The 14,579-nt window shown below is 34.6% G+C and overlaps 1 protein-coding gene across 2 annotated transcripts in view; it reads right to left on the bottom strand.

The window, feature by feature from the left end:
• Positions 1–14,579, bottom strand: part of LOC115211019 (protein disulfide-isomerase erp38-like) — a 305,348-nt gene that overhangs the window by 168,012 nt on the left and 122,757 nt on the right. For both annotated transcript variants that reach the window (XM_036501737.1, XM_029779865.2), the window contains exon 7: positions 8,054–8,120. In XM_036501737.1, coding sequence (XP_036357630.1) covers positions 8,054–8,120 — 67 coding nt within the window. The remainder of the gene's footprint in view (positions 1–8,053; positions 8,121–14,579) is intronic.

The following is a 14,579-nucleotide window of genomic DNA, read 5'->3' as shown; positions in this document are numbered from 1 at the left end:
CTATCCTTCTGGCTGCTTTTCAATAGTTATAAAAACAAGAACTCTGTAAGCTAAAGGCAGTTACTGAGAGCAACCATCAGTGAAAGTGAACATTATTATTGCACATTCTTCATTTCATTCTTAAATATTTAAACACTTCATTCATATCTTTATATACATATATACTGCATTTATATATTACCTTTAATAAATTAACCTTCATAAAGTTCACCTTTAAAATGCCACAATGAGTCAGAGTACTTTCTCACCAACCTCTGAAAACCTCTCTTGCCAACTTCCAACAATCTCTCCCTCCTCCAGCTGACTGTTTTTTGTGCTTTTTTGTGACGGAAAATACACTTTTGTGGCAGTTATAACGAAATTGCTTTATTATATCAGAGTAATAACACGTTTCAATAGAACATCTTTACCCCCGGTAATTACTGGGTACAATAGCTAGTATACAGGGTGCGATGGGTAAATTGCCACCACTTTAAATTTTTAATTTTATGCATGCACATTGCTTGCTTTTGAGTTTGTCGACTACATAGTATAGTAGGGTCAGTTGGGCACCATCTGTGAGAAAAACAGTACCATGATGTAATTCAATCTGCTAGAAATTTGGAAATGGCATACTCTACTGCTTGGCATTCATGCTGAAAGTGCCAATATGAACATTTCAGAGTCGTTGGGTGTTAATCTTTGGACTGTGCAATCTGAGGACATGTACCAAGAATGATAAAAATCAAACATCCAGTCAAAATCAAGGTGTTTGAAGTGATCACTACTGATGGCAACATCATGCCTCCATTCATCTTTCCACACAGCCTCTGACTCAACATGGAAGCCTACACCAAGTGCCTGGAGGAGGTAATGCTGCCCTTGGTCAAGAGGATGGCTGCTGGAAGACCCTTGGTCTGGCAATAGAACTTTGCACCATGTCACACAAGCAGGAGAACCCAGTCACGCCTGTCAGACAATTTCTGCAACCACATCTGTGGGATGCAGATGAGCAAGAAACCAACAAAACTTCTTGTAACACCAAACATGAACTGAAAGCACAGATTATCGTAGCATTCACCAACTTAAACAAGGAGACCATCCAGAAGAATTGTAGGAGATTTTGAAGTCATCTGGTGACATAGTCGTTCATGACCGAAGGGGATTTTTACCCTTTTACATTGCACACACATAAACACACAAAGATTTTTCTTTTGCAACCAATTAAAAATAAAAGAAAAAGAGAGGAAAAACAGCCTGTTTAAATTATACTAACATTTCACTGGTTACAAAAATCTTAATTGCCATATTAGAACAACCTCAAATAAATATCCTAGCAGTTTCTTTATCAGAGAAGTTTTGCTATTAGATATTTTTGTTTTTTTTTTGTTTAAGAAAGGTGAAAATTCTAACAGGAAATACCTGTTAAAATTTATTTTAATCTCAACAGAAAAATCCGCTAACTTAGCATCTCAGATGCAAATATAAAAAGTTGAGACACAGCTATCATGAATGATATCGCTGAAAAGTTGTAACATTGAAAATATTTTTTTTTTTCAATATGTTCAAATAATGGTTTATTCCTTATTTAAAATGTCAGTAAAGTGGGAGATTGACTGAAATAGTTGAAAGTTAGACTAAATGTGCAATATCTTAAAGAATTTAGATTCATTCCTCTACAATCTGAATTGAAATACTGCCAGGGAAACTTTGCCTTTCATCTCTCCAAAGTTAATAAATTAAGTATGAGCAATCACTGAACCAAATGTAACACAAAGACAACCCATTTCCACTACAAACTGGAAGCCTTGTGCCAAAGTTAGTAACCGTTAGACACGAATGAAAATTAAATCACTAACTTGTTTCAATACTTATTATTAAGGAGGAGGAAAACTGGCAGAATCATTAGCACACCAGGCAAAATGCTTAGCGGCATTTTGTCCATTTTTACTTTCTGAATTCAAATTCTGAGGTTGACTTTGCCTTTCATACTTTCAAGGTTGATAAAACAAGTACCAGATCCCTCTCCTGAAATTGCTGGCCTTGTGCCAAAATTATGGTGAGCTGGCAGAATCATTAGCATGCTGGACAAGTTGCTTAGCAGCAATTCATCTGTCTTTATGTTCTGAGTTCAAATTCATCCACGATCAATTTTGCCTTGCATCCTTTAGGGGGTTAATAAAATAAGTAGCAGCTGAGTACTAGGGTTGATGTAAACAACTTAACCCCTCTCTGAAATTACTGGCCTTTTACCAAAGTCTGAAACCATTACTACTACTACTACTACTACTACTACTACTACTACTACTACTACTACTACTACTATTATTATTATTATTATTATTATTATTATTATAGGATTGATGTTACTCCTCCAGAAAGTAAAGAAGGCAGCGAGCTGACAGAAACGTTAGCACACTGGGCAAAATGCCTAGCAGTATTTCGTCTGCCGTTACATTCTGAGTTCAAATTCCGCCGAGGTTAACTTTGCCTTTCATCCTTTCGGGGTCAATTAAATAAGTACCAGTTATGTATTGGGGTCGATACAATCGGCTTAATCTGTTTGTCTGTCCTTGTTTGTCCCCTCTGTGTGTAGCCCCTTGTGGGCAGTAAAGAAATAAGAAAGTAAAGAAACAATAAAGAAGAGTGCAGCTGTTATCAAATCGACAATATTTCAACATCTCATGTGTTTTCCACACGTTCAAACATCAATTCTATAAATATTACCAAAATGAAGTAGATTGACAAGTTTATTTTTGAATCTGTGGAAGACACACGAGATATCGAAACATTGTTCATTTGATACCAGTTACACCCTTCTTTGTATTATTATTATTATTATTATTTATTATTATTATTATTATTATTCTATGTTTGACTTTTGCTTTATATTTGTACAAGTTGGCTCCAAGTCTCACCCAGAGACCTCAAGAGACAACAGGGTTGGAAGTTCATGTTGTTGTTATGCCTAGTGTGCCATATATTTGGGGGGTGGGGATGTTGTACTAATGAATGTCTAAAAAAAAAAAAAAAGTTTTTTTTTTTTTTTTTTTTTAAACCGAAAATTATGGTTGTTTTAAACCTTGAGGTTACATAGAGAGTATTTTGCGTAGGATATGAGCAGTTCCCATGAGCACTATCTTTTGAACTTCTGCCATTTTGGGTTTCCTGGTATCTGAGTTAGGTAGCTATCAGCCCCTTTTGCTATCATTCCCAGGGCACCTATGACAACAGGTATTGTTTTAGTCTTCAGCTTCCACATTTTGCTGATTTCTATTTCAAGATCTTTATATTTGCTCAGTTTTTGGTAGGTCCTGACAGATACGTTTATATCGATTGGGACAGTCATATCAATGAGGAGGCATGTTCTTTGTTTGAAGTCTTTCAATATGATGTCTGGCCTATTTGCATCTATCTTCCTGTCAGTTTGAATGGTGAAGTTATTATTATTATTATTATTATTATTATTATTATTATTATTATTATTATTATTATTATTATTATTAGGACAGTGAGCTGGCAGAATCGTTAGTGTGGAAGGCAAAATACTCGGCAACATTTCTTCCAGCCTTATGTTTTTAGTTCAAATTCCACCAGGGTTGACTTTGTCTTTCACTCTTTTGGGGTTGATAAAATAGATAAGTACCAGTTGAGCACTGGGATCAATGTAATCACCTAATTCCCTCCCACAAAATACTCCACTTTTCCATGCATGTCTGGGTAGAACAGACTTTTTGAGACAGTTCTTTTACTGCTGGATGCCCTTTCTGTCACCAACCCTTGCTTGATTCCAAGCGAGGTAACATTTATTCATGGCTGGAAATGAATGACATTCATCTACAACAATCACATGATGTCAATACAAAGAGACACAAACATAAATTCACACCCACATATACATACACACATACATATATATATATATATATCAATAACAACAACAACAGCAATAATAATAATAATGATTATTAAGTTGCATAGTATTACCTTCAATTCTTTTCTTACGTACACAGCTTTACATAGACCTACACGTGTTTCAACTGCACCAGATATATCTCTAAATTCTTATCTTGTGAGAATATTATTGGATTTATATATTAACTGTTGAATACCCTATTTCGAATACCTAACTGAGAGAAAGCCAGTAAATGTTTGGAGTAATCCCTTACTATTTACAAATATATATTTATATGAATATAATGTGAGTGTGTATGTGTGTGTATACACACACACACACAGACAGTCACACTCACAGATTTGACTTGCCTAGAACTGTAGTAGAAGACACAAGGTGACACACAGATGGAATGAACCCAAAATTATATGGTTTGAGAGTAAACTTCTAAACCACATAGCTATGCCTGTGCCGAAATATATATATATATATATATATATATATATAGTGCCCAGATCTGTATTTGTTGCTGGTAAACTGTTATACATTTTTAAGTGACATGCCTGTTTGAGGTAATTCTCAAAAGGTTAAATTGTGGAATTTGTATTCATATATTTATATATGTCTCCAAGTTCTGCTTCAAAATTAGGAAATTTTTTAAAATATGAAATAGCTTCACATCTCTTTCAGCAAATTTAATTTTTATCATCACAAACAATGAATATGGCAGGAATTAATTATCCACACAGACATGCCACTTTGAAAATGTGTGACAGTTCACCAACAAATTACAAGATGTGAAAAACTATGAAAATTTGAATAAGATAGTATTTAGATAGATTTGCAAGAACTTGACAGACAAATCTTAAACTTTCTCATTATATCAATGTGTAGAAAGTATGTCAAACAACAAAGAAACTTTTAGTTATTGCAAAACATAAACCAATTTTGAATTTTTAACTACAAATTGACACTTTGTTTTTAATTCATTTTTTTAAATAAATATAAAATACTTTTCTCATTAATTTTTGAATAGTTAAAGTACAAAAATTTACATCCCTTACTTAATTTGGGTCTACTAATGTATATAATATTACATTCCTTATGACTTTGTGAGTTTGTGACAAGGTTACTTCTGGTAGACACACTATATATTAACCTGTAGCAAACCATTGCATTCATACATGGCAATGAATATCTTCTATAAGAAGTGAAACCTGTATGTAATCATATATTTGTAGTGTTTAATGCACTTTGAAGTGACTTGAATATAAAAATGCCCTTTACAATATGTAATTGTAAAATATAGTAATGTATATTGGATATCATATGATAATTTTGCAATATGTAATAATGTATTTTGAAATAATTTGACTAAGATAATCTATCTTTCAATATATATTATTGTATTCTGAAATGATTTAGTTGTAATATAATATGCTTTGGAATTAATTAACTGCAGATGTAAAAGGAATGGCATATTTTCTCCTTTTTATTATTTTTCCATATCTTTTGATTTCATGGAATACTTTTTAAACATTTCATGCATGTGTGTACGTATGTATGTGTGTATGCATATAGATAGATAAACAGACAGACACACAGATATATATATAGATATATAGATTGCATGTATGCATATGTATATATGTATGTGTGTGTATTTATAGGCAGGTGTGTGTGTGTGTAACTACAATAGATGAATTCATAGAGAAAGTCCTGACAACTATACAGCATGTGTTTGTATTTTATGGATGTGTGATATCACTTTTCCTTCCTCAAATATAGAGACTAATAGATTTAACCTCGTGCACATATTTCTATTCTATTCCTCACACCACCACCACTACCAGCAACAACAACAAAGACAATTGACATTAATTAAAAGTAAATCTAAAGCTGACAAAACAAATCACCTGTAGACATTATGTAGGATAATAACTAATTATTTCAAAGACACAAAGCAAGATAGAGTTAGTCACGAACTGTGTTTTACTTCATTTATAATGACAGTAATAATATTAATTTCAACTATAACTAACTCCTACCGAGATTTATGTAATCTTATGGTAAAATCTGTTACTGTCTAACCTAGCTCCATCATCTAGCTTTCTAATTTCTCAATTCTTAACCTGGGTAATTTCAGAATCCATTAACTAATTAAGTAATTCTAATAGGGAATTCATTATTTGTAGTTTTGCTAGATTCATTGTCTATAATGTTGATTTTCAGCATGATAATGTTTATTTAATATAAGGCTGTTGAGGGTCTGTAATAAGGCGGTGAGCTGGCAGAAACGTTAGCACGCCGGGCAAAATGTTTAGCAGTATTTCGTCTGTCTTTACGTTCTGAGTTCAAATTCTGCCTAGGTTGACTTTGCCTTTCATCCTTTTGGGGTCGATTAAATAAGTACCAGTTACGCAATGGGGTCGATGTAATCGACTTAATCCATTTGTCTGTCTTTGTTTGTCCTCTCTGTGTTTAGCCCCTTGTGGGTAGTAAGGAAATAGGTATTTGCTGTAAACTTTGTAGGATACAAGACCAGCTTTTCCCTTATGTAACTATGTGGATGCAGGTATGGCAGTGCAGCTTTAGGCTCAGTTCTGCTTCTGCTACATGGCATTTTGAGCATTTGTCTTCTACTACAGCCCTGAAATGACCAAAGCCTTGTGAGTGGATTTGGTAGATGGAAAGTGAAAGAAACCCATCGAGTGTGTGTGATCTTTTTCTGTTTCCTTGTTTTGACATCATGAATTAGTTACAAACAAGCATCAGCTTCATAAAAGCAGTGTCCATCGTTTCAAGTCTCCCATGAAAATACATCAGGCCATAGGGAAATAATGTTTGCCAGAGGAAAAGCATCTGGCCAGAGAAAATCTACATCAACAAATTCTGTGACCCATGGAAAGAGAACATTAAAATAATGATAATGATGATGATAAACAAAAATAAGGATGATGAACTGGTAAAGGGGCTGTTCAGCAAAAAGCCTCCAGAAACACATTAATCAAAATACAAGGTGTTTGGGCTAAGTTTGATGATTTTTTTTTCATGACCAGCTTGATATATTGGTGAATAGTCAACAGCATTGGAGAGCATAAAGATTAAAGTTGTTGAAAAAAAGTTATTTGACATGGAAGACTGGAAGCCATCTGCATATTGGAAAAGAGTTACCTATATGATGTTGATTCATGTCAGGTGTTAACATGCTGACATCATCACTGTTGCTGCATACTCTGTGAACACTGTAAGACATGACATGGATAGCTGCAGTGGGCAGCAGGAAGAGACACAGCAGGTGTTCTGACTGCATTTACATGCTGGAGTTCATCCAACAACTGCAAACCAAGGTGAAGATCTGAATACGGAAATCTGGGCTTTGGCAAGAGAAAGGGATGTTAGAGTCACCACAATGAAGCTGGTCTTGAGTGAGGACCTTCACTACCACTCATACAAGAGGAACAAGAAACAAATTCTGACAGCGAAGACCAAAGAGAACCACTTGATGACATCAACACCCACAATTTCTGGCCTCTTAATTGTGGAAACGCAATGGCCCAGTGGTTAGGGCAGCAGACTCGCAGTCGGAGGATCGTGGTTTCGATTCCCAGACCGGGTGTTGTGTGTGTTTGTTGAGTGAAAACACCTAAAGCTCCACGAGGCTCCAGCAGGGGGTGGTGGCAACCATTGTTGTACTCTTTCGACCCAACTTTCTCTCACTCTTCCTCTTCCTGTTTCTTGAGTAACGCTGTGATGGACTGGTGTCCCGTCCAGCTGGGGGGAACACATACGCCATAGAAACCGGGAAACCGGACCCATGAGCCTGGCTAGGCTTGAAAAGGGTGCAAAAGAAAGAATACCATGCATTACTATGTGTGGGGTACAGTCGAAAAAGACATGAACCACTCTGCCTGCAACACCAAGACCAAATTAGCAGCCAAGCTCAAGAAGGTGTTCAAAGATCTTCACATTGTGAAAGATGTATACACCAGGTTCTGGAGCTGTCTTGTTGCTATGGTGGAAGCTGAGGACAGCTACCTCAAGGCCGTAATCTATTTGATATCTTTTGATTTTTTAAATACTTTTATTTTTGGATGGAATATTGTGTTTTCTTTTAATTTAAGCAAACTGTCAAATTTAGCCCAAACACCCTATATATGTATGGCATGGTATACTTACACGTTTTCGAGCATTCTTGTTTTCTATGGAGTACCAGTAGATTGCAGGATATTTCTTACGTCCAAAACTGAAAAGGGAAACATTTTAAATATCGATAAATATTTAATGATATTAATCAGTAATGTACATAAAAATATGTGTGGATTTGGGGGGAGGTTAGGCTTAGCACCTTCATCAAGTGTCTTTAACTCTAGCCTAAGGTTGGCCAGTGTCTTACAAGTGAAATTGGATAGGCAGATGTTACATGAAAGCCTGTCATACACAAACACACACACGCGCACGCACACACACGCACACACACGCACACACACACATACATCAGTGTATCACTATATCAACTAGACTATCAGATGATGCTATACACTACTGGTCAGAACGCACTTCCCCACATTTGTTGTATCTTTCAAATAATGCCACCTTGCAGGCTAAGTGGACAGCGTGGGTGAACACACAAACACAGGGAGTTACAAAAACAGTATATAAAGTTGGGTTCAAGAACAGCAGCAGCAGCAGCAACAGAGTAGGGGACAGGGCTGAGGGGAGGGACATAGTGCTACTAAGAACAATCACACACACACACACACATACAGACGTGACGCATGTGCATATAAGGATACACATCACAGAAGAACAGGATGGAATAAGCAGAGCAAGAGCACACACAAAAACAGAAAGTGTCACTGAGGAGGTCACAGATGTGTGATGAAAGATTTCTGGACAAGAGTTAGAATAAGAAGAGCAATAAATGAGGGAAGAACAAATATATAGTGTGTGTTTATTAGGGAAAAAACATGACCATCCTAAAAACAATATCTGTTTCAATACATGACTTCACATCAGAATCTTACAACACAAATTTATATATATATATATATATATATGCACACATACACACACATAAGTACATATATATGTATAGACACAGACAAATACATGCGTGTTTGTTCACATATGCATGACTTAAAAACCAGTGCTTCTGTTTATGTCCCAGAGCTTAACAGTTTGATAAATAGAACTTCGTAATATAAGTACAAAACTTAAAAATAAGTGCCGATATGATAAACTGAAGCTTTGAAAGTGATGCCCTGGTGAGGCTGCAGTCCAATGATTAAAGCCAGTAAAAGAATGTAGACAGACAGACAAATAGATAGATAGAATGATAGATAGATAGACAGACAGACAGACAAATAGACAGTTTTATATATATATACACACACACACGCGCGCGTGTGTGTGTATAAAATCATAGTTCATTTAAAATATTTATTTATCAGTCAATTGTCATATAAATAATATGAGTATTATATCTATAATCAATTATAACGTAATCAATTAGGTCTTTGATATTTGTCTTGCAAATAATATGAATGCTGTGCGCATAATAGTTTATGCATTCAATTTTGCTTTGTTCCACGGTTACTGTGTTACATAACAGAAAAATATTTATAGATTAATATTAATAATATTTATAAATGTATAATGATTTCTTTTATTGCCAAAAGGGGATTCATTTATAAGAATTGCAAAGTTACCATCATTATAAGTTCTCTGTATGCATTTGTGTGTGTGTGTGTGTGTATATATATATCATCATCATCATCGTTTAACGTCCGCTTAAATATATATATATATATATATATATATATATATATATATATAAATATATATATACACACACATAGAGAGAGAGAAGGGTATATATATATATATATATATATATATATATATATATATATATATATATATATAGATAGATAGATAGATAGATATTGATAGATAGATATACATAAAGACATACATACATAGACACATACATGCACACATATACATATATATAAAGATATACATACATAAATATATATGCACATGCACACACACACACACACACACACACAAATAGAAGGAAATTTCCATATCCTCATTCTGATCAATGATCTTTTTGACTGACAAGAAGTAGGAAAGGAAAGCTTCTGTATTTTTCATTTGTCCATATTCTATAGAATGGCAAGCAATCTATTTGTATACATGTGCTGTGAAGAGTATCTCACATCTGACTTGACATTAAGTATAACAGAAAAATTAATTAAATAAACTAGAAAACTCATAAGATTTCTAATTGACTTTATAGTGTAGAGAGGAATTCCAAAATTGATTTGGTCTTTAATCTCTAGCAATAGAAACGAGTCAGTTAATATATATGAATAGTAATTAATCAATCACTTTGAATGATTGATTCTGCCAAAGATTTTGTTTTTATTTTATTTTAGTAATAAATCTTAACGGTCAAAAACTTTTAAAACATACACAAGTATCATTGCTCTAAACTTTGCCCTTCGTCCTTCTGGGGTTGATAAAGGAAGTTCTAGTTTAAGGTGATGGGCTGGCAAAATCATTGCAGCATCTAACTAAATACCTTGCAGTATTTGTTTCAACATTTTATAGTCTGAGTTCAAATCCCAAAGAGGTCAACTTTGCCTTCCATCACTCTGGGGTCAATAAAATGAACCATTCATCAAATGCTGGAGTTGATGGTAGCGATTAGCCCCTCCTCCTAAAATAATTGGCTTTGTACCCAAATCAGAAATAGTTATTTATTTATATTATTATTATCATTAGGTGGGTAGCTGGTAGTTCTGAATTTAAATTCTGGCAGTCAAATTTGTCTTTCATTCTTTTGGTATCAATAAAATAAAGTACCAGTCAAATACTGGGGTTGATGTAATTTACTTAACCAAAATTTGAAACCATTATCATTATCATTACTATTATCATTAATAAGGCAGCAAGCTGGCAGAATTGTTAGGTCACCAGGCAAAATGTTTTGCAGTATTTCATCTGTCTGCATGTTCTAGGTTCAAATTCTGCTGAGGTTGACTTTGCCTTTCATCCCTTTCAGGGATTGATAAATTAAATACCAGTTGAACACTGGAGTCAGTGTAATCAACTAGCACCCTCCCCAAAATTCCTGGCTTTGTGCCAAAATTTGAAACCATTATAATTATTATTATCGTTATTATTATTATTAAGATGGCAAGCTGGTAGAATTGTTAGCACGCAAGGCAAAATGCTTAGCAGCATTTCATCCATCTGAAAGATGTTCTGAGTCCAAATTCCACCAGGGTCAACTTTGCCTTTCATCCTTTCAGGCATGATGAGATAAGTACCAGTTGAGTGCTGGGGTCAATGTAATCAACTAGCCCCCTTCCCCAAAATTTTAAGCCTTGTTCCTCTGGTAGAAAGGATTATTATTATTATTATTATTATTATTATTATTATTAAATGCGTAACGGTATTTCGCCCATCACTGCATTCTGAGTTCAAATTCCATCAAGGTCTACTTTGTCTTTCATTCTTTCAGTGTTGATTAAATAAGTACCAGTTATGCACTGGGGTCAATGTAATCAACTTAATCCCTTCCCCCAAATTTCAGGCCTTGTGCCTACAGTAGAAATGATCATCATCATCATGAGATTGGTGGCATTGATAACATCGTCCCCTTAATGTCATGCTTTGTGCCTATGTTAGAAAGAATTATTATTCCTTTCTTCCTTCAGCACAGCTTCAAACATTAACCAAGCACACATTTAGTACTCTCCATCAAATCATATGACCTCAAAAAAGTGTACCTTTCACAGAATATTGGCAGCTCCAAGCAGAGCCAATTTTTGTAAGGTTACAATTATTAGGTGTTATATTTATTTCATTGATGTGTGTCAGCTTGTTGGGAACAGAGCCAAGAGAACCAATTACTATTGGTATAACTGCACTTTGTATATTCCACATTCTTTAAGTTTCTGATCAAAGGTCCCAAATACTCACAAATGTTTTTTTTCTATGCTCTTTGCTGAATATATTGTGACTGCCTGGGATAATTACATCTATAATGTAACCACTGCCACATCTCTTTGTCTACCACAACAGTATCTGGCCAACGGTGCTTTATCATTTCATATATTTGTATTTTTAACAGCCAGTGATTATTTTCAGTTTCTCTAGCATTAAGTTGACTCAATTCCAGACTGTCATAAGCAGAGGTAATTCTGCCTCTTTTACCATTCCTACAGAGGAAACAGCTCCTCTGAGCTGGCTAGTCTTATACCTATTTCTTTAGTACCCACAAGAGGCTAAACGCAGAGAGGACAAACAAGGACAAATGGATTAAGTCGATTATATCGACCCCAGTGAGTAACTGGTACTTAATTTATCGACCCCAAAAGGATGAAAGGCAAAATCGACCTCGGCAGAATTTGAACTCAGAATGTAGCGGCAGACGAAATACAGCTACGCATTTCACCTGGTGTGCTAACGTTTCTGCCAGCTCACCGCCTTTGGCTAGTCTTATACCATCTTCCTTTAGGATCTCCTGATTCACTAGTTTCTTTCCATCAGCTATAGTGTCCATCACACCTCTGAATTAACGATTTTCTTCTCTTGCTCTTCCACCCCCTAACATTCTCCCTCTAGATTTTCCCTTCCTGCCCATAACTAGCACTCTGTCAGTTACAATGCTGAGTGTTCCAGTTGATCTAATCAATTAATGCGCAAGTGGCTGAGCACTCCACAGACAAGCATTCCCTTAATGTAGTTCTCAGGGTAATTCAAGATGACACAGAATGTGACAAGGATGTCCCTTTAAACTACAGGTACAATTCATTTTTGCCAGCTGATTGGACTGGAGCAACATGAAATAAAGTATCTTCCTCAAAGACATGACACCTCACCAGTATCGAACTCACAACCTCATGATCATGATCTAAATACCCTAAGCAATAAGCCTTCCCATATTTTTCAAGCAGTCATCAACTTAAAGTTTTCCATTAACATCAACGCCATTGATTTTATTGGTCTCAGAAAACTTGCTCAAAACCATAAACACAGCCTTCCTCTAGACCAGGGCTGGCCAACCTGAAGCCCGTGGGTCACATGTGGCCCGCAGATTTTTATCTTGTGGCCCACTTGATACTTTCTAGAAATGGGTTTATTTAAACAAACATTTAAAAAATTTTATCTTGACATCACTCAATGGTTGTAAACAAGCATCACTATCATACAAGCATCAACAACTCTACTGTGGCGGATGGGTCTTCTCGAGTACAACAAAATATAGATTATAAACTACTGTGCAAAATTAATTTAATTTAAATATTGTGGTGCTTGGAGTTTGGAGGGTTGTGGGTTGCAAAACATGGAGAGTGGGCAGTTTTAAGGGACCATTTGGTAAAAGAGGGCACTGAGCTATGCAGGTTTGAGAACCACTACTGTAAACCAAACCCTTAAATTCACAAATAGACATGGATTAGGTTGTTGAAAGCTCAACTACCTCAGCCATATAAATACATCATAATGATGGTATCAGCATCTGAACAACTATCCCCTCAGCATTTCATGTACGTGTATGGAGTAAGAAGTGCATATAATTATATACTGCTATTATTAGTCTGCAAAATTTTGCTGTTGTTCAAGAACCATTTGCTAATTAAAATCCTATCATAATCAACATCAATCATAAAGTTAATTACCGCTTAGCTGATAATTGATAGCATCAAGTAAACTTCTATGGAAGTACATAATTTCAAACCTACTTAATTCTTGACAACAAGAACAATATTATTATTTTAATTATAAATATTGAAAAAGAAAGAGAAAATTATATAAATTAGATATAAAGTTTATATAAAAACAGAATAGCAAACATATTAACTTCCTGCAAAATCTGATAATGTAAGCAAAGTAAAACTGGAAATGAACAATATGGATTATTGCTATTAACTCCTGAAGAAAGTAAGATAACTACTACTATTGATAATAATAATAATAATAATAATAAAAATAAAAATAATAATAATAATAATAATAATAATAATAATAAAAAATAATGATAATAATAAAAATAATAATAATAATAATAATAATAATAATAATAATAAAAATAATGATAATAATAAAAATAAAAATAAAAATAATAATAATAATAAAAATAATAATAATAATAATAATAATAATAATAATAATAATAATAATAATAATAATAATAATAACAACAACAATGATGATAATAATAATAACAATAACACTGTGGCAAGAATGATCCATTGGGAGCTCTGTGAAAATCACAGCCTACAAAGAGCAAAGACGAGATATGAGCAAACCCCAGGAGTCACCAAGAATGAAAATTGCAAAATCCTGTGGGATGCAACGATTCAAAGCAATCACCTGATCAGACATCAGAAACCGGGCATTGTTCTGGTGAATAAAGAAGAAGGAACATTGCCCGATAATTGACATAGCATGTCCTGGTGACGACAGGATCAAAGAGAAAGAAGAAGAAAAAAATGAACAACTATGACAATTTGAAGTGGGAAATACAAAGGTTGTGGTCCATGAGGAGAGTAGACCAGGTGCCAATAGTAATTGGCACACTTGGAAGTATCAGCATTCATCTACAAACATGGCTCAATATGATTGGTATAAATGTAAAGGTAGAACACCTACAAAAATCAGCTTTGCTTGGAACTGCAAGAATTCT

The sequence above is a fragment of the Octopus sinensis genome, linkage group LG4 (assembly GCF_006345805.1).
Source record: "Octopus sinensis linkage group LG4, ASM634580v1, whole genome shotgun sequence".
NCBI lineage: Eukaryota > Metazoa > Mollusca > Cephalopoda > Octopoda > Octopodidae > Octopus > Octopus sinensis.
The sequence above is the reverse complement of the archived record's forward strand: the minus strand, read 5'-3'. Positions and strand labels throughout refer to the sequence as shown.